We start from the raw sequence: 22455 nt of genomic DNA on the forward strand, positions 1-22455 counted from the left end.
CTGGCCTCATGCCATCCTCCCACCTCAGCCTCTCCAGTAGCTGGAACTACAGGCTTGCATCACCACACTCGGATTTTTTTTAGTATTTTATAGAGACAGGGTATCCCTATGTTGCCTACCCAGGCTGGTCTCGAACTCCTGGGCTTAACTGGTCCTCCCACCTCAGCCTCTCAAAGCACAGGGGTTACAGGCATGAGCCATTGTGCCCAGTCTTGAAAACAATTTTTAAAGGCAATTTAATCACTAAGTTTACACAAAATTATGAACAGAAAAAAACAAAAACTAGAATTTGAGTTGAAATTTATCCATTGCTTCCTTCTAGCACTATTTATAACCTGTATCTACCTTCTCAAATATCTTCACATCCCTGATTACCCTTTAAAGATATCAGCATAGCATATACCTAAAAGTTAGGTACTCGGCCAGGCACAGTGGCTCACGCCTGTAATCCCAGCACTTTGGGAGGCTGAGGCAGGCAGACTGCCTGAGTCCAAGAGTTCAAGACCAGCCTGGGCAACATGGTGAAATCCATCTCTAGTTAAAAAAAAAAAAAAAAAAAAATTACCACCAATTGGAGTGCCTGTAGTCCCAGATACTTGGGAGGTGAGATGGGGAGTCACCCGAGCCCGGGAGGTCAAAGCTGGAGTGAGGCAGGATTGTGCCACTGCACTCCAGCCTGGGCAACTAGAGAGAGACTCTGTCTCAAAAATTTTAAAAATTAAAATTTTTTTTTTCTTAATTTATATACTCAAAGAACACAGGAAATGAAGAAAAAAGTTGGAGATCGCTGGAACTGGTGCCGGAAATATAAAAACAGTACTATACTGGATCGTATTTCGAGTCATACTGATCAATCTGGACTACTTTAGAGACAATTGTCATGACCTTCCTTCCTTGTACCCTAATTTCTCATGAAACATAACAGCTTTAAGTTCCTCTGCCATCCTGTTTGCTCCTTCCTAAACTCACCCCAATTTTTTTCAGCGTGGCACTACAAACTGCAAATAAAGTCTAAACAGAGCAAACTAGATAAGAACTTGCTCCACATGAGGTATTTCCACTGATACAACTAATTCTTCATTAAAACCATACACCTTTTCCAAATGTACTGCTGACCAAATCAAAATCAAACTATCCTCATGGAATTTTTTTAAAATTCTTTTAAATGAAAGGCAAAATCTTCCATTTATCTACAGAAATTGTCAACAATTTAGATTCAACGCATCTTGGCACCCTGTTAAGATAATTTGAGATGATAATTTTATAATCCAACCTATTTCTCAATTCATAAGTACAAATGAAAACTTAATGAGAAAACAAACTTTGTACATCTTCATCATTGATAAAAATGTTAAACACAACCATTTTAAGTCGATATCAATCCATTCATCTATACTATATGGACAGAGTTATAAATAAAATGAAAATCTTTTTGCCAATTACTCTTCAATGTTGAATGGCTCCACAAAACCTTAAAACAAAATCTAAAGCTCTTAACTCAATACAGTTTATAATCTGTTCGAAACCTCCTTTTCTAGTCAAACAGAAACAGCCCCAAATACAACTTGCACTTTTCTCTCAATCTCCACTCAGGTTATCCTAAGTTATCCCGCGTCCCCAGGTTCCACTTACTAAAATCTTCCACAAGAGCAAAAATTAAACAAGAAAGAGTCCTAGTAGATGAACAGTAAACAAATGACAGTTCATCCATATAACACTATACTATTCATCCACTATACAAAATTAAATAAATCTGTAGGACATTGAAAATATGTCCTTGTGGCCAGGCACGGTGGATCACACCTGTAATCCCAGCACTTTGGGAGGCCGAGATGGGCGGATCACCTGAGGTCAGGAGTTGGAGGCCAGCATGGCCAACATGGTGAAACCCCATGTCTAAGATGGCCGAATAGGAACAGCTCCAGTCTCCAACTCCCAGCGCCAGCGACACAGAAGACCGGTGATTTCTGCATTTTCAACTGAGGTACTGGGGTCATCTCACTAGGGAGTGCCGGACAATCGGTGCTGGTCAGCTGCTGTAGCCTGACCAGCGAGAGCTGAAGCAGGGCGAGGCATCGCCTCACCTGGAAGCGCAAGGGGGAAGGAAATCCGTTTTCCTAGCCAGGGGAACTGAGACACACAACACCTGGAAAATCGGGTAACTCCCACCCCAATACTGCGCTTTAAGGAAACAGGCACACCAGGAGAATATATCCCACACCTGGCCGGGAGGGTCCCAAGCCCACGGAGCCTCCCTCACTGCTAACACAGCAGTCTGCGGCGATCGATCCGATCTATCCACAAGGCAGCAGCGAGGCTGGGGGAGGGGCGCCCGCCATTGCTGAGGCTTAAGTAGGTAAACAAAGCCGCTGGGAAGCTCGAACTGGGTGGAGCTCACAGCAGCTCAACGAAGCCTGCCTGTCTCTGTAGACTCCACCTCTGAGGACAGCGCACAGCTGAAGTCCAATAGGGGAAGCAGCGGGGGCCGGTGCAGACGTAAACGACCCTGTCTGACAGCTTTGGGGAGAGCCGTGGATCTCCCAACGCGGAGGCTGAGATCTGAGAACGGACAGACTGCCTGCTCAGGTGGGTCCCTGACCCCTGAGTAGCCTAGCTGGGAGACATCCCCCACTAGGGGCAGTCTGACACCCCACACCTCACAGGGTGGAGTCACCCCTGAGAGGAAACTTCCAAAGGAAGAATCAGACAGGTACACTCGCTGTTCAGCAATATTCTATCTTCTGCAACCTCTGCTGCGGACCCAGGCAAACAGGGTCTGGAGTGGACCTCAAGCAATCTCCAACAGACCAACAGACAGTCCTTCTGACTGTCAGACGGAAAACTATCAAACAGGAAGGACACCTATACCAAAACCCCATCAGTACGTCACCATCATCAAAGACCAGAGACAGATAAAACCACAAGATGGGGAAGAAGCAGGGCAGAAAAGCTGGAAATTCAAAAAATAAGAGTGCATCTCCCCCTGCAAAGGAGCGCAGCCCATCGCCAGCAACGGATCAAAGCTGGTCAGAGAATGACTTTGACGAGATGAGAGAAGAAGGCTTCAGTCCATCAAACCTCTCAGAGCTACAGGAGGAATTACGTACCCAGCGCAAAGAAACTAAAAATCTTGAAAAAAGAGTGGAAGAATTGACAGCTAGACTAATTAATGCAGAGAAGATCATAAACGAAATGACAGAGATGAAAACCATGACACGAGAAATACGTGACAAATGCACAAGCTTCAGTAACCGACTCGATCAACTGGAAGAAAGAGTATCAGCGATTGAGGATCAAATGAATGAAATGAAGCGAGAAGAGAAACCAAAAGAAAAAAGAAGAAAAAGAAATGAACAAAGCCTGCAAGAAGTATGGGATTATGTAAAAAGACCAAATCTACGTCTGATTGGGGTGCCTGAAAGTGAGGGGGAAAATGGAACCAACTTGGAAAACACTCTACAGGATATCATCCAGGAGAACTTCCCCAACCTAGTAGGGCAGGCCAACATTCAAATTCAGGAAATACAGAGAACGCCACAAAGATACTCCTCCAGAAGAGCAACTCCAAGACACATAATTGACAGATTCACCAAAGTTGAAATGAAGGAAAAAATCTTAAGGGCAGCCAGAGAGAAAGGTCGGGTTACCCACAAAGGGAAGCCTATCAGACTAACAGGAGATCTCTCGGCAGAAACTCTACAAGCCAGAAGAGAGTGGGGGCCAATATTCAACGTTCTTAAAGAAAAGAATTTTCAACCCAGAATTTCATATCCAGCCAAACTAAGTTCATCAGTGAAGGAGAAATAAAATCCTTTACAGATAAGCAAATGCTTAGAGATTTTGTCACCACCAGGCCTGCCTTACAAGAGACCCTGAAGGAAGCCCTAAACATGGAAAGGAACAAGCGGTACCAGCCATTGCAAAAACATGCCAAAATGTAAAGACCATCGAGGCTAGGAAGAAACTGCATCAACTAACGAGCAAAATAACCAGTTAATATCATAATGACAGGACCAAGTTCACACATAACAATATTAACCTTAAACGTAAATGGACTAAATGCTCCAATTAAAAGACACAGACTGGCAAACTGGATAAAGAGTCAAGACCCATCAGTCTGCTGTATTCAGGAGACCCATCTCACATGCAGAGACATACATAGGCTCAAAATAAAGGGATGGAGGAAGATCTACCAAGCAAATGGAGAACAAAAAAAAGCAGGGGTTGCAATCCTAGTCTCTGATAAAACAGACTTTAAACCATCAAAGATCAAAAGAGACAAAGAAGGCCATTACATAATGGTAAAGGGATCAATTCAACAGGAACAGTTAACTCTCCTAAATATATATGCACCCAATACAGGAGCACCCAGATTCATAAAGCAAGTCCTTAGAGACCTACAAAGAGACTTAAGACTACCATACAATAATAATGGGAGACTTCAACACTCCACTGTCAACATTAGACAGATCAACGAGACAGAAAGTTAACAAGGATATCCAGGAATTGAACTCATCTCTGCACCAAACGGACCTAATACACATCTATAGAACTCTCCACCCCAAATCAACAGAATATACATTCTTCTCAGCACCACATCGCACTTATTCCAAAACTGACCACATAATTGGAAGTAAGGCACTCCTCAGCAAATGTAAAAGAACAGAAATTATAACAAACTGTCTCTCAGACCACAGTGCAATCAAACTAGAACTCAGGACTAAGAAACTCAATCAAAACCGCTCAACTACATGGAAACTGAACAACCTGCTCCTGAATGACTACTGGGTACATAACGACATGAAAGCAGAAATAAAGATGTTCTTTGAAACCAATGAGAACAAAGATACAACATACCAGAATCTCTGGGACACATTTAAAGCAGTGTGTAGAGGGAAATTTATAGCACTAAATGCCCACAAGAGAAGCAGGAGAGATCTAAAATTGACACTCTAACATCACAATTAAAAGAACTAGAGAGGCAAGAGCAAACACATTCAAAAGCTAGCAGAAGGCAAGAAATAACTAAGATCAGAGCAGAACTGAAGGAGATAGAGACACAAAAAACCCTCCAAAAAATCAATGAATCCAGGAGTTGGTTTTTTGAAAAAATCAACAAAATTGACAGACCGCTAGCAAGACTAATAAAGAAGAAAAGAGAGAGGAATCAAATAGACGCAATAAAAAATGATAAAGGGGATATCACCACTGACCCCACAGAAATACAAACAACCATCAGAGAATACTATAAATGCCTCTATGCAAATCAACTAGAAAATCTAGAAGAAATGGATAATTTCCTGGACACTTACACTCTCCCAAGACTAAACCAGGAAGAAGTTGAATCCCTGAATAGACCAATAACAGGCTCTGAAATTGAGGCAATAATTAATAGCCTACCAACCAAAAAAGTCCAGGACCAGATGGATTCACAGCTGAATTCTACCAGAGGTACAAGGAGGAGCTGGTACCATTCCTTCTGAAACTATTCCAATCAATAGAAAAACAGGGAATCCTCCCTAACTCATTTTATGAGGCCAACATCATCCTGATACCAAAGCCTGGCAGAGACACAACAAAAAAGAAAATTTTAGACCAATATCCCTGATGAACATCGATGCAAAAATTCTCAATAAAATACTGGCAAACCGGATTCAGCAGCACATCAAAAAGCTTATCCACCATGATCAAGGGGGCTTCATCCCTGGGATGCAAGGCTGGTTCAACATTCGCAAATCAATAAACGGAATCCAGCATATAAACAGAACCAAAGACAAGAACCACATGATTATCTCAATAGATGCAGAAAAGGCTTTTGTCAAAATTCAACAGCCCTTTATGCTAAAAACGCTCAATAAATTGGTATTGATGGAACGTACCTCAAAATAATAAGAGCTATTTATGACAAACCCACAGCTAATATCATACTGAATGGGCAAAAACTGGAAAAATTCCCTTTGAAAACTGGCACAAGACAGGGATGCCCTCTCTCACCACTCCTATTCAACATAGTGTTGGAAGTTCTGGCTAGGGCAATCAGGCAAGAGAAAGAAATCAAGGGTATCCAGTTTGGAAAAGAAGTCAAATTGTCCCTGTTTGCAGATGACATGATGGTATATTTAGAAAACCCCATCGTCTCAGCCCAAAATCTCCTTAAGCTGATAAGCAACTTCAGCAAAGTCTCAGGATACAAAATTAATGTGCAAAAATCACAAGCATTCTTATACACCAGTAACAGACAAGCAGAGAGCCAAATCATGAATGAACTTCCATTCACAATTGCTTCAAAGAGAATAAAATACCTAGGAATCCAGCTTACAAGGGATGTAAAGGACCTCTTCAAGGAGAACTACAAACCACTGCTCAGTGAATCAGAGAGGACACAAACAAATGGAAGAACATACCATGCTCATGGATAGGAAGAATCAATATCGTGAAAATGGCCATACTGCCCAAGGTTCTTTATAGATTCAATGCCATCCTCATCAAGCTACCAATGAGTTTCTTCTTCACAAACTGGAAAAAACTGCTTTAAAGTTCATATGGAACCAAAAGAGAGCCCGCATTGCCAAGACAATCCTAAGTCAAAAGGACAAAGCTGGAGGCATCACGCTACCTGACTTCAAACTATACTACAAGGCTACAGTAACCAAAACAGCATGGTACTGGTACCACAACAGAGACATAGACCAATGGAACAGAACAGAGTCCTCAGAAATAATACCACACATCTACAGCCATCTGATCTTTGACAAACCTGAGAGAAACAAGAATGGGGAAAGGATTCCCTATTTAATAATGGTGCTGGGAAAATGGCTAGCCATAAGTAGAAAGCTGAAACTGGATCCTTTCCTTACCCCTTATACGAAGATTAATTCAAGATGGATTAGAGACTTAAATGTTAGACCTAATACCATAAAAACCCTAGAAGAAAATCTAGGTAGTACCATTCAGGACATAGGCATGGGCAAGGACTTCATGTCTAAAACACCAAAAGCAACGGCAGCAAAAGCCAAAATTGACAAATGGGATCTCATTAAACTAAAGAGCTTTTGCACAGCAAAAGAAACTACCATCAGAGTGAACAGGCAACCTACAGAATGGGAGAAAATTTTTGCAACCTACTCATCTGACAAAGGGCTAATATCCAGAATCTACAAAGAACTCAAACAAATTTACAAGAAAAAAACAAACAACCCCGCATCAAAAGTGGGAAAGGATATGAACAGACATTTCTCAAAAGAAGACATTCATACAGCCAACAGACACATGAAAAAATGCTCATCATCACTCGCCATCAGAGAGATGCAAATCAAAACCACAATGAGATACCATCTCACACCAGTTAGAATGGCAATCATTAAGAAGTCAGGAAACAACAGGTGTTGGAGAGGATGTGGAGAAATAGGAACACTTTTACACTGTTGGTGGGATTGTAAACTAGTTCAACCATTATGGAAAACAGTATGGCGATTCCTCAAGGATCTAGAACTAGATGTACCATATGACCCAGCCATCCCACTACTGGGTATATACCCAAAGGATTATAATTATTCTACTACAAAGACACATGCACACGTATGTTTATTGCGGCACTATTCACAATAGCAAAGACTTGGAATCAACCCAAATGTCCATCTGTGACAGACTGGATTAAGAAAATGTGGCACATATACACCATGGAATACTATGCAGCCATAAAAAAGGATGAGTTTGCGTCCTTTGTAGGGACATGGATGCAGCTGGAAACCATCATTCTTAGCAAACTATCACAAGACGAGAAAACCAAACACCGCATGTTCTCACTCATAGGTGGGAACTGAACAATGTGATCACTTGGACTCGGAAAGGGGAACATCACACACTGGGGCCTATCATGGGGAGGGGGGAGGAGGGAGGGATTGCATTGGGGAGTTATACATAATATAAATGATGAATTGATGGGTGCTGACGAGTTGATGGGTGCAGCACACCAACATGGCATAAGTATACATATGTAACAAACCTGCACGTTGTGCACATGTACCCTAGAACTTAAAATATAATAATAAAAAAAAAAAAGAAACCCCATCTCTACTAAAAATACAAAAAACTTAGCTGGGCATATTGGCCCATGCCTATAATCCCAGCTACTCAGAACGCCGAGGCAGGAGAATCATTGGAACCCGGGAGGCGGAGGTTGCAGCAAGCCAATATCACGCCACTGCACCCCAAGGCACCATCTGAAAAAAAGAAAAGGAAAGAAAGGAAAATATGTCCTTGAAAAAGGCTTTTTTTTTTTTGGACAGAGTCTCGCTCTGTCACCAAGGCTGGAGTACAGTGGCACAATCTCAGGGCTCACCGCAACCTCCACCTCCCAGGTTCAAGCAATTCGCAATTCTCCTGCCTCAGCTTCCCAAGTAGCTGGGATTACAGGCACACACCAACACACTGAGCTAACTTTTGTATTCTTAGTAGAGATGGGGTTTCACCAAGTTGGCCAGGCTGGTCTTGAACTCCTGACCTCAGGTGATCCACCTGCCTCGGCCTCCCAAAGTGCTGGGATTATAGGTGTGAGCCACCGCACCTGGCCTAAAATTTTTTAAAGGTGTAAAACAGTATGCATTGTATGATCTCACTTCTGTATTAAAAAAAATAGATGCCCACATACTGTATTTTATGCAGTCTAAGATAGACCACCAATTGTAAAACACACCATTATGTTATGGGCCACAAAGGAAAGAACAACAACAAACAAACAGAAACCACCATCCATCGTAATCACCACCAGTTAAGTTAAATCCCAACTGCAGAAACTTTAAAACAGCAAACATATGTCTTAGAATGGACATAATATGGTATTAATAGCAAATCCTTATATGTAGCATTAACTACATGTCAGACACTGTTCTAAATGTCTTACTTAAATTAACTCATTTTATCCTCACAACTCAACAAACAAGTATTTATTCTTACTTTACAGATAAGAAAATGAAACACAGGGTAAGCAACTTGACCAAAGTACCGTATCTATTAAATAGAAAAGCTAAGATTCAAGCCAAGTAAGCACAAAATTCAGAAATCTATACAATAAAATGTTAATAGTCACTATCTCTGTGCGATGGTATTAACCAGTGACTTTCACTCTTTACATCTTTCCATACTATCTTAAAAGGAATATTAATTACTTTGGGTTCAGATAAAACAATAAAGGTATTTCACGACAGGGGTGAATCTCATCTTTCCAGATGGCCTTCAAAACAAAATAATAGTGCTGTGATTCTTATAATACTTTAAATTCTTTAACTATAAAAAAATTTCAAATTAGTAATGTTTTTAAGTTCCCACATTCCTCAGAGAGACGCATTTTTCTGTAGCCTTGGCAACCTGTAGCCACAGCTGTTTTAAACCTGTTCAACAGAACAATAAAAAGGCACCTGAATGAACAAGTTTTCTCAAGTCAACCAATCTGTGACAGCCTCTTGCTTGTGAAAGTTAGCCAGTCAGGAACAACTGCACTCCCATCCACCCGTCTCTGAGTGCCAATCAATCAAGAGCAGTCTCACCCACATGACCACACATCTACAGATGATATCAAACCACTTAGGACCCTGAAAGTCCATGAATCCCTGAAGACTGTCCTTCCCAATAATCCACAATAATATCAGCCATCTCTATGCCCAGAGAAACTGTGCCTAAAAAGCATAGTTGTCCCTTGCTATAGTAAGCAAGTCTTGTTTCAGATATCATCCTTCAAAACAACCTACTGAAAAGTTCCAAGACTAGTTCACTGAAGCCTCATAGAGCCTTCATTTACGTTTTATTCTTTCTTTTTTTTATTTTCAGACAGAGTCTTGTTCTGTCTTCTAGGCTGGAGTGCAGTGGCACTATCTCAGCTCACTGCATCCTCTGCCTCCTGGGTTCAAAAGATTTTCCTGCCTCAGCCTGCCGAGTAGCTGGGACCACAGGTGCACACCACCACGTCCAGCTAATTTTTGTATTTTTAGTAGAGATGGCATTTTGCCATGCTGGTCAGACTGGTCATGAACTCCTGATCTCAAGTGATCCACCCACCTTGGCCTCCCAAAGTGCTGGGATTACTGGCGTGAGCCACCGCACCCAGCAGCCTTCATCTATGTTTGTCAATTGCTAACATTACAATTACAAAATTCAGGAAATGTAACATCAATGCAATCCTATTATCTAATAAATAATCCATATTTAGAATTTCTCAATAACATCCTATATTTATATATTTATAAAAATATATTATATATTTTAAATATATTATATATTTTTATATATTATATATTTATATATTATAAATATATTTTAAATATATTATATATATTTATATATTTATAAAAATACCTATATTTATAGTATTTTTTAATAGTATAGTATTTATAGTATAGTATTTTTCCTGATCTGGGATCATGCATCATATTTAAGTTTTCATGTCTCCTTGGTCTTCTTTCACCTGGGGAAGTTCCTCGGCCTTCGTTTTTTTTTTTTTTTCTTTTTCTTTTTCTTTTTTTTTGAGACGGCGTTTTGCTCTCGTTGCCCAGGCTGGAGTGCAATGGCGTGATCTCAGATCACCGCAACCTCCGCCTCCTGGGTTCAAGCGATTGTCCTGTCTCAGTCTCCAGAGTAGCTGGGGCTACAGGCGCATGCCACGACGCCTGGCTAATTTTTGTATTTTTAGTGGAGATGGAGTTTCATCATATTGGTCCGGCTGGTCTTGAACTGCTGACCTCAGATGATCCACCCACCTCAGCCTCCCAAAGTGCTGGGATTACAGGCATGAGCTACCGTGCCCAGTCTAGCCTTTCTTTTCTAAAAGTACCCTTGTCATTCTGGCTAGTATTAAAATTAATTAGGAAATACAGAATATGAAAGGAAAACTGCGACAGCTTTTGTTCTTCACCTCAATCTGCTGTAACTTTCCAGCCAGAATTTAAATGTGAGGCCCTACATCTACATTACATTACTCGTTTAATTCTCATATCTATCCTAGGTACAATTATCCCCCTCTCAAAGATGAGGAAAGTAAGGCTCAGAGGTTTATATAACTTGCCCAAAGTCACAGAGCTAGCAAGTGGCAGAATCAGGATGCAAACGGGCATGTTCCTAACTACTACATGTTGTGGCCTATGACGGCAGTCCTCAGGTATTTCTATTAAGGTACCCCAACAAAAGAGGAGACAACTCTTCCCCCAAGAGCATCTGAAAACCTAGTATAAATTAAACCATTTAAGAATAAAATGTCCTTAATACAGGCTCTTACCTTTTAAGGCAGGAAAAAAATCATATTTTATTTATAATATATACATTTATAAAAGAAGAATGCTTTAAATCACTGTTTTTTTTAACCCCAATTGCACATCTTCTCATTTGAAAACAATATCATTGCAGTATTATTATAAAAAATCTAACAAGAAATTTACAACTGTAGTAAAAGGCGGTAATGACTTCATTCCATAGATCCCCATCTCTATTATCAATGTACTTTCCATCTATATTCACAATTACACTCTTTACACTTTCTTGGTTTAAATTAGTGCTTCTCAACCTTCAGAATTTTTCAAACCCAAAATACACATATTTGTGAAACACTGTTCCTTTAAATGATCACTTGGAACCAAGTGATGTTACACAAGAATACAAAAAATTGGTTCCAAAAACAGATGATACTAGTTTATAAGATGGAAACCAAATGATTCAAACTATAATGTTTCAGATTACATTTAAGTGTAAATATAAGTTTTTAAAATTCTTAGATCACAGTTTTAGAAGCACTTCTCTATTTGAGGATAGAAGGATAGATGACTTTTTCCTCAACTAGATTTAAAGTTCCTAAGAGTACAGCAATGGTAGAAAGCGATTAACACGTGGCTAACTGATTAACAGTAGTCAATATATCAAATATATATCAATATATCAGCAGTTGATTGATTACCAACAGTTTCAGTATATCAAATCAACACATAATATGTATTTAACTAAGTAATTTCTCCCATCTGCCTGGGAGTGAACATGAGACTATTTAGTACAACAACCATTCCTTATTCACCTGCATATTGCAAGGACCTATCACATTGCTTGGCATACAGTAAAAGATCAGTATTTATCAGCTGGATCACATTCCAGACCAACTGTAGACTGAAAAAAATTAAGACATTAGAGTACTATATCTAGGATCTAACTTCCCACACCAATGGGTATAATTCATTGAACAGTAAAGTATAAAAGACACCAACATACTATGAGGAAAACAACAGGCATTGGTTAAGACTCCCTCCAAAGCCTTTAACTTGTTAGTTTGGTTGTTTTTTTGGTGTATGTGGGTGTGTGGGGAGGGGTGTGTGTGTGTTTGTCAGTGGGTGGGGGTGGCGGTGTGGGTGTGTGTTTAAAGAGAGATAGGGTCTCACTCTTTTGCCCAGGCTGGCCTCAAACTCCTGGGCTCAAGAGATCCTCCTGCCTCAGCCTCCCTGGTAATTGGGACTCTAGGTGCACACCAACACAACTGGTTTGGTTTTTTAAAATTTTCTTTTAAAATACTCTTTCTCTTTACTAATTATATTCAGATCTCACTCTACAGTTCTCTGGAAAGTTTTGAGAAAGAATGGGCCCAGTTCTCCCTCATCCCCTTACAATTTATTTCTCAGCAATACCTTTATTCACCAAGTACAGCCAGCTTTTAAAACTGGCTTATGAACTCTAGAATATATCACAGAGTTTATATTGGCAACACTGAAACATTCAGAACCACAGCTGAGCTAGCAGGCATTGCTATAATTACTCACTATTGGAGAAGGATTTCTGTGACTGTTATGGCAAAAAGCATAACAATATTAAATCACAGAAGGTTGCAAAACACTAAATTTGTTCTACTTCTGTTATAAGAATCAATCAATATTGACCACAAGAGGCCTGTGCACTGACAGGCTGCAGGTGTGCAAAGAAAGCCTACCTTCCCTGAAACCATTCTGTGACCAGAAATGGGAGTAGTTAAAGCTCCGTGACTACATCATTCTCTGATCGGTTACTTTCATTCAATGTTATAACACTCCTTGCTGTAAAGCTAATCATAGCAGAGCCCCAGTAGGCTGGAAGAACATAGACAAATCTGTTTAATTAACTTATCAATACTAGTACATCAAACTTCATGAGTTATTGACTAACCCTTTGATTATTTTTGTACTATAACCACTGATTGCTTACTAGGTCACTTTTGGTATCATTTGACATTTAATGGTAGATGACGTACAGCTCACCTGTGTGTCTAAAGTAGCATGTACTTGTAAAAATGAAATTTTGCACTTGAGAGGAATGAAACATTCAACTTCTGAACATAAGTTTTAAGAAATTTATGTCAATTTTCCCAAAACATTAAAGGCTTAAGCATGTTTCAAAAAAATAAAATAAACAAGGTATTTAAAGAAGGAAAGAAATCCAAAACAAATAGACCAATAATTATGTTTACATTGACATTTTTGTAACAGAACTTTAGGCAGCATACCAGAATCTAATTGTAAAGGGAAAATATGAACAAATGGAAAAGTTCTCCTACTGATAACTATTTGAATAGTAAAATAGTTCTGAAGGAACAATAATTCGTATGGAATTTTCTGTTTACAACAAGAACTAGAAGTCCTGAGGGAACTAGCTAATTTACCACCAATTTCTAAGGACTTGGTCATTTCTACCCATAACTAAAACATAAAAAAAAAAATACCAATACCAGGTACCTCCCAAAGGATGGCTAATACCAGACGTTGATAAGGAGTCAATGATATTAAGAAAGAAAAGAGAGGAAGGAATCATCAAACAGGAAAGATGGCGCTGAATGGGCTAAGATGGGTTCTGAAGCCAAGCAGCCTAGCTTTGGATTCTGACTGCCACATGCTGGCTGTGTGACCTTGATCAGATAATTTAACCTCTCTACCATCTTGTCCTCATACATAAAATACAAGTAATGACAGAACCAGCCCCACAAGGTTATTTGTGAGGATAAAATGAGTGGATCTATGTAAGGCACTAATAACCTAGGTCAGAGAGGTTTTTTTAATATTAGCAATTATTCCTATTGCTACTGAGAGATTCTATTCCTGATAACACTAACACAAGCTTCACCTATGCCTCATAATTTTTCTAAGTTAAATGTTGATTTTTTTCAGATATTTGGACTTTCTTATGCCACAGGCCATAAAACTAATAAACATATCAAAGTAGAAGCTCAGATAGCATGGCCATAAGGTTATCAAAGGGAGAGTAGTTTAAAATTATCAATTCAGAATTATATATGGCAACAAGCACATAATGTTTAATAAATACCTACTAAATTAATCATAAGTAAAATTGATTTTACTCAAGAAATCTACAATCTACACAGATTTCTTCCATTAATTGGTGTTCTAGAAAGAAAGTATGATTTATCAAGTCATTTAAATCCAGTATTAATTTAATTCATAAACTGGCCACAAGAATACAAGTGTTTTGATTTTGGTTTATCCAATTTAGTGTAATTGAGTTTATAACAACTATTTCATCTTGATAGAAAAATTCATCTATCTGAAATACAGAATGCACTTCCTATCTAATGAAAAAAATTAAGGGCTGGGTACAGTGGCTCACACCTATAATCCCAGCACTTTGGGAGGCCAAGGCAGGAGGATCACCTGAGCCCAAGAGTTCAACACCAGCCTGGGCAACATGGAGACGTCATCTCTACAAAATATTTTTTAAATGAGCCAGGAGTAGTGGCACACACCTGTGGTCCTAGCTACTCAGAAGGCTGAGTCAGGAGGATCACTTGAGTCCAGGAAGTGAAGGCTATAGTGTGTTGTGTTCATGCCACTACAGTCCCAAAAAAAAAAGCAAGAAGCATACTTTAAAATATGAAATCGTTTTTAAAAGTAGGTTTAGCCTGAACGTAGTGGCTCACACCTGTAATCCCAGCACTTTGGGAGGCCAAGGTGGGCAAATTATTTGAGCTCAGGAGTTCCAGACCACCCTGGGCAACATGACAAAATCCTGGCTCTACTAAAAATACAAAAAATAAATTACATGGACATGGTGACACAAGCCTGTAATCCCAGCTGCTCGAGAGGCTGAGGCAGGAGAATCACTTGAACCAGGGAGGCAGAGGTTGTAGTGAGCCAAGATCGTGCCACTGCACTCCAACCTGGGCAACAAAGCAAGACCCTGTTTCCAAAAAAAAAGTAGGTTTAAAATACCTATCCTTAAAATTCTACAATCCAGTGATGCATTGCTTAACAATGTTCTGAAAAATGCGTCGTTGGACAATTTCATTGTTGTGCAAACACCACAGAGTGCACTTACACAAACCTACATGGTATAGCCTACTACACACCTAGGATATATGATAAAGACCAGGGGTCTACACACATAGGATATATGATATAGCCCAGGGGTTGGAACCAGGCCACACAGCAGGTGGTGAGCAGTCGGCAAGCAAGCAAAGCTTCATCTGTATTTACAGCTGCTCCTCATTGCTTGCATTACCCCCTGAGCTCTGCCTGCTGTCAGATCAACAGCAGCATTAGATTCTCATAGGATTGCGAACCCTACTGTAAACTGCACACAAGAGGGATCTAGGCTGCGTGCTCCTTATGAGAATCTAATGTCTGATGATCTGTCACTATCTCCCATCACACCCCAGATGGGACAATCTAGTTGTAAGAAAACAAGCTCAGGGCTCCCACTGATTCTATATTATGGTGAGTTATATAATTATTTCATTATATATTACAATGTAATAATAGAAATAAAGTGCACAATAAATGTAATGCTTTTGAATCATCCTGAAGCCACCCAGGGTCCAGGGAAAAATTGTCTTCCACAATAGTGGTCCCTGGTGCCAAAAAGGTTGGGGACTACTGATATGGCCTATTGCTCCTAGGCTACAAATCTGTACAGCATGTTACTGTACTCAATACTGTAGATAACTATAACACAGTGGTAGGTAGTTGGTATCTAAACATAGAAAAAGCACAGTAAAAATACAGTGTTATAATCACATGGGACCACTGTCATATATGCCAAGAAATGCAAGTTGGAAAAAAACTAAAATGAAATTTTAAAATGTTTCTAGTTAACCCAAAAAAGGAATAGGAAGAATAGAAGAAAAAAATAAAAGAGACAAAGAGAAAAGAAAAATAGTAGACTCAAATCTAAGTAGATCAATAACTAAATTAAGAGTTAGCAAAATAGACACTCCAATTAAAAGGCAGAGATTGACACACAGGATTTCGGGAAAGCTGCAACTATATGCTGTCAACAACAGATGCACACTAGATATAGGCAGACAAGCTGAAAGCAAATGAATAAAAATGATAAACAATAAAAAGAAATGAGAAGGTTGGAGTGGCAATACTAAAAACAAATCAAATATGCTTTAAGACAAAACATATTAACAAAAATAAAGGATTTATTTTATAACAAAAAGGTCAATTCATCAGGAAAACCCAAAAAGAGTTATGCCTAATAGGAGTACTTTTAAAAATAAGCAAAAAATACTAAATTAAGGGGAAAAATAAAACATTCCAGAATCAGCCCAGGAGCGATGGCTCATGCCTGTACTCCCAGCACTTTGGGAGGCCAAGGTTGGCAGACTGCCTGAGCATGGGAGTTTGAAACCAGCCTGGGCAACATGGTGAAGCCCTGTCTCTGCTAAAAACGTGAAAATTAGCTGGATGTGGTGGCATGCACCGGTAGTCCCAGTTACTCAGGAGGCTGAGGAAGGAGGATCACCTAAAACCCAAGAGGTCAAGGCTACAGTAAGCCACGACCATGCCACTGCATTCCAGCCTGGGAGATAAGAGAGGAACCTCGCCTCAAAAAAAAAAAAAAAAAAAGGCCGTGCACGGCTGGTCACGCCTGTAATCCTAGCACTTTGGGAGGCTGACGCAGGTGAATTGCTTGAGCTCAGGAGTTAAAGACCAGCGTAGGCCACATGGCAAAACTCTGTCTCTACAAAAAATAAAAATAAAAATCTAGCCAAGCATGGTTGTACACGCCTGTAGTCCCAGCTACTTGAGGGGCTGAGGTGGGAGGGTCGCTTGAGCCCAGGAGGTCGAGGCTGTAGTGAGCCAAGATCACACCACTGCACTCCAGCCTAGGTGACAAAGTGAGACCCTGTCTCAATAAAAGAGCAAAAAAAAAAAAATCAAGATCATGATTGGGAGATTTAAAATCCCTCTCTCACCAACACTATCAATCACATTTAGTTAAGTAATATTTTAAAAACATTAGCTCCAAAATGTTTTCTCTCTTTTTCTCTGGTTGGTTTTGCTGGCAAGAATACTTTGAATATTTAAAATCATCACACAAAAGAGAAACAACTTCACTAGCAAAAAATGACCATACTGTGCACAGAAAATAAAATCGTAACTACAAAACTAGCGAACCCTCTGAAATCACACACCCATCCTCCTTCCACTCTCACACTTGCCCGTGCAAGAATGTTTGTGCACTTTCTCTCTCTGTCACCATAACCATGTTCCCTGGATTAGAATGTTTCTGTTATTTGTTAATGAGCTTTGTCATCTGCCAATAAAATGGCAAACAAATAGCAGCAGTAACACATTTTTAATTTCATGGTGAAGAAAAAGCTTTAAAGCTTTAAACTGAGAAAAATTTATCAATTAACCAGGCTTTTTCAATTAATTTATCAATTAACCAGGGTGGAGAGGAGCATGTTATCTTAATACTAGACTTTATCAGTCTAGCTTACAGAAAATAGCATTTTACTGGGACATGTTCATTCAATAAATCCACATATATGTACTGAGTGCTTAGTACATGTCATGAGTAGTCTAAGAAATTTGGGAAATATTCTTGGGTTCAGTCCTAGAAATCCCAAAAAGCCCCAAATCATCAAGGTCTGGATATACCCGACCAGGTCTTTTTCACTGGACATATGCTATCTTAAAATTAAGTCCCTGGAACAAAATTTAAACTAAATGGGCCTCTAGGAACAGGTGAAAACTCAACAACTTACCATTGCTTAGTCAGGTGAATCAATCTGTTTTGCTTTTCACATTCTCTACCAAAAATCCAAAGCTAGGATTGTGTCTACTTTTTATTCGATCTTACCTACATTTAAAATTAAGGACATTTTAATCATAACAAAAATCTAGTGATACTCAAGTACCTTATGTTGCATTACACTACATGAAAAGTGTATGGTCCCATGAAAACAAAAGGAATCATAAAAATTATAGATCAAAACAGTACCTCAATATTTTTACTGGCCACATTCTTCACAACAGCAGGAAACAGTTCAGATGCATTTTTCCCTTTTGCAATCATCTGAAGAGTATACAAAACAGACAATATGGGAAATTCTATATATATTAAATATTTAGAAGATTATGTCAACAAATAAGCTATATAATTAACAGCTGAACTCTTTTTGAATGATCTTACCTCAACTATTTACAGCAAAAAATAAACACTCTCTTGTATAGCAATATAAATACACAAATACACAGACACAACAAAGAAGAAATATTTAGTAATTTAAGATATATATTTAAATATTTTAATAGTTTTCTCTGGCTAACTGGGTTGTAAGTAATTTTTTTTATTTTTTATTTTTTTAGACAGATCCTACTCTGCCACCCAGGCTGGAGTGCAGTGGCTCAATCACAGCTCACTGCAGCCTCAACCTCCCAGGTTCAAGTGATCCCCCTCCTCAGCCGTCTGAGTAGCTGAGGCTACAGGCATGTGTCATCATGCCTGGCTAATTTTCAAATTTTTTTTGTAGAGACAGGGTTCCACTATGTTGCCCAGGCTGGGTAAAAGCTTTTTAAAAATATTTTTGCTATTGTCTATTTTCCAGGATCTGACATTAAAGATGTACTGCATTTGCAATGGGGGAGTTGAGGGAGGGATGAATGTTACTTTGAATCAACTACTTATGTGACCCTTGGCTTTCTTTTCATAGGTTACCCTACTTCTGCAACCATTGCTTTTCAAAGTTTCCTTCACAAAACATTCTTCCTCTGCCCACTAAAGTTCTGTGCACCACCATCTTTTCAGCCTACACTGTTCTACAATCTCTGAAACTCCTAAGATTTCATTCACCATTAGGACTAACTCTCACCTCTATATGTGAGTGTAAATTCCCCAAAACTGTAGCCCTAATCCAGCCTGAGTTCTATATCTCTAACTAGACATCATTAGCTGGCTCTCATCCCAAACTTGCTATGTCTAAAGCCAAACTCATCCTTCATGATAAAATGACATTCATGAGAGAATTTCCTACTTCCACATTTCTCCTAGACACTAAAAACCACATGTCAGCCCCCCTAAAAGATTTCAAAAGCTTCTGATTGTCTAGAGTCCAAACGATTTTATGTAATATTCATATATTCTCACAATGTACACTAACATCCCTTCTTAAGCTCTCTGACCTAAGGCCCTATTAAACTGACCTTACTCACTACTAGAACATTCTCTGGCTGCCCCACTATGCCTCTGCTCAGATCATGGCCCCAGCTTTCTAAGTTCTACCCTTCTATCTAAAGCATCATCAAATTCTACTCCTTCTCCCTTGCTAGAGCCATCTCCTGACACCTGGCCCACTGTGTCATCCAATCCTAATTTCTTTCAGAATTTTTTTTTTTTTTTTTTTTTTTTAAAGACAGAATCTCACCCTGTCGCCCAGGCTGGAATGCAGTGGCACAATCTTGGCTCACTGCAACCTCCACCTCCTGAATTCAAGCGATTCTCCTGCCTCAGTTTTCCGAGTAGCTGGGATTACAGGCACCTGATGCCACCACTGGCTAATTTTCGTATTTTTAGTAGAGATGGGGTTTCGCCACGTTGACCAGGATGGCCTTGAACTCCTGACCTCAAGTGATCCACTCCCCTCAGCCTCCCAAAGTGCTGGAATTACAGACATGAGCCACCATGTGCAGCCTCCTCTAGAACATTTTAATCTACACTTATTATTTGGAATTTCCTGTGCACTATCTTACATTTCTATTTATTTTAGTTTTATATCTGTCTGCATTCCCATTTTGTCTTTCTCATTCTCAGATTATAACTTTATGTCTTTTAAAAGTCCAGACTTTGGTAACCACAAAATAAAGTTCAAACTATAGAGCAATTTGGGGGAAAGGGATTCCTTATGAATTACACACCATATCTAACAAACTACCTTTAAAAAGGTATTGGCTTTATTAATTTACAACACATGTTATATAAATATTATGTGATATTTTTAGCATTATAATCCCCATTAGCAATTTCTTATATGGCCTTCCTATATGATAGCCTTAAAATATTCTTGAATACAAGCTAGTCTTTTTATATTCTATTTCCTTACCTGTGACATTCTTTTGATTTGAGTATTTTGTGAAACCTGCTGAGCATTTTGGAGGGTTTACAAAATACTGAAGCTAAGACATCTTTCTATGATTTGTACACCTCTCTCCATTTTCTCATCTTTGAAATAAGAAAAGAGAGGGATTAAATGTTCTGTGGGACCCCTGCCATTAATTAATTAATTAATTCATTCATTCATTCATTCAATGATTACCTAAAGTCAGACATCGTGTCCTATGGTATCCTACTCCATGACTATCTAACTTTATTCTGCAGAATATTATTCAAATATGAGGAAGGAAAAAAACATCACAATCAAATTCACTCAACAAATATTTGCTGAGAGGATACTTTCTAGCAGGGACTATCCTAGGTCTTAGGGATCCAACCACAACCAACACAAAAGTCCTTGCCCATGTGGTGGTTACATTCTAATGGGGCAAAGGTCAATAAACAATAATAGTGAGGTTGCAACAGACTACTGTGGAGAAAAATAAAGCAGTATTGGGGGATGCGAAGTGCTGAGGTGGAGGTGGGAGTTGCTCTTTTATATAAGGTGGTCAGAAAAGGCCTTCCTTTAGGCAGGGATACAAAGGAAGAGAGGAGGGGACCCATGTGACTAGCTAGGGAAACAATGGTTTAGGCATGGCATGTGCCAGAAATAGGAGGCCAGGAGAGTCAGACTGGAGTAAGTGAGGGGAAAAATGGTGAGAGGTAAGGTCAGAAATGTATAAGCCACTGTAAAACGAATTGGCTTTTACAATGAGTGAAGCCGGAGACCAATGGAGAGTTGTGAGCAGAGAAAAGACATCATTAAATATTTAGCAATGACTCCAATTTTAAAAGGATCTTTCTGGCTGCGATGTGAAAAACAGACCAGAAGATATGATAGCATGGAAAACAGAAGGCTACTGCAATTATACAGAGGAAAGACAGTGACCATAGTGAGAATGGGCTAGATTTGGGATTTATTCTGAAAATAGATTACATATAAGAAAGAAGGGACATGAATTAAGAAGAACAACTGCCTGTAATCCCAGCACTTTGGGAGGCCGAGGCGGGCAGATTACGTGAGGCCAGGAGCTTGTGACCAGCCTGGCCAACATGCTGAAATCCCGTTTCTACTAAAAACACACACATACACACGCAAATACAAAATTAGCCGGGCATGGTGGCAGACACCTATAATCCCAGTTACTTGGGAGGCTGAGGCAGGAGAATCACTTGAACCTGGGAGCCAGAGGTTGCAGTGAGCCGAGATCACGCCACTGCACTCCAGCCTGCACAACAGAATGAGACTCCGTCTCAAAAAAAAAAAAGAAGGACTACAAATAACTAACAGGAGAAATGGAATTGCCATTTACCATGATGAGAAAGACTAGGGAAGAAGCAGGTATTTGGGTAGATGAGCAATCCAGAGTTTGGTTTCAGATATGCTGAGAAGCCAGCTGAATATATGGGAATAAAGGCTACAGAATACAAGAGACAGCACCGGTTAGCAATATGCTTTGGAAAGGGATGAGATCACTACAGAAGGACTGACAGACAGGGAAGTAGACTGAGGGACAAGACATAGTACAATCCTAAAAGTAGAACTTGTGGCCAAGCATGGTGGCTCACGCCTGTCATCCCAGCACTTTGGGAGGCCAAGGTGGGCAGATCACAAGGTCAGGAGATGGAGAACATCCTGGCCAACATTGTGAAACCCCTCTCTACTAAAAATACAAAAATTAGCTGGGTGTGGTGGTACGTGCCTGTAATCCCAGCTACTCAGGAGGTTGAGGCACAAGAATCGCTTGAACCCAGGAGGCAAAGGTTATAGTGAGCCAAGATCGCGCCACTTCATTCCAGCCTGGTGACAGAGCGAGACTCTGTCTCAAAAAAAAAAAAAAAATGTAGAAATTGTGGAGTGTTGGGAACCAGTCTCAACACCACCCATAGGGTACCTGAAGTTCGGTGGTGACAAAGGATTGAGAAGAGACAAGTAAAGAGTAAAGGTGGGGGGCCAGGGGGCCAGTTGTACTTTTGGAGGCTGCAAAAGACTCAGAGCTCTGGTCTCCACACTATTCATTGAGTACAGTCACTTAGATCTGAGAAGCAGACGTTCAGGGAGAAACA

At 39.7% G+C, this 22455-nt stretch overlaps 1 protein-coding gene across 5 annotated transcripts in view; it reads right to left on the reverse strand.

The window, feature by feature from the left end:
- The window catches only part of AP3B1 (adaptor related protein complex 3 subunit beta 1), a 302972-nt gene that overhangs the window by 228907 nt on the left and 51610 nt on the right, over positions 1 to 22455 (reverse strand). For all 5 annotated transcript variants that reach the window (XM_033179939.1, XM_033179938.1, XM_033179941.1 and 2 more), the window contains exon 3: positions 18241 to 18315. In XM_033179939.1, the coding sequence (XP_033035830.1) occupies positions 18241 to 18315 (75 nt within the window). The remainder of the gene's footprint in view (positions 1 to 18240; positions 18316 to 22455) is intronic.

This window comes from Trachypithecus francoisi, unplaced genomic scaffold (assembly GCF_009764315.1).
Source record: "Trachypithecus francoisi isolate TF-2019V2 unplaced genomic scaffold, Tfra_2.0 Lachesis_group2, whole genome shotgun sequence".
Classification (NCBI taxonomy): domain Eukaryota; kingdom Metazoa; phylum Chordata; class Mammalia; order Primates; family Cercopithecidae; genus Trachypithecus; species Trachypithecus francoisi.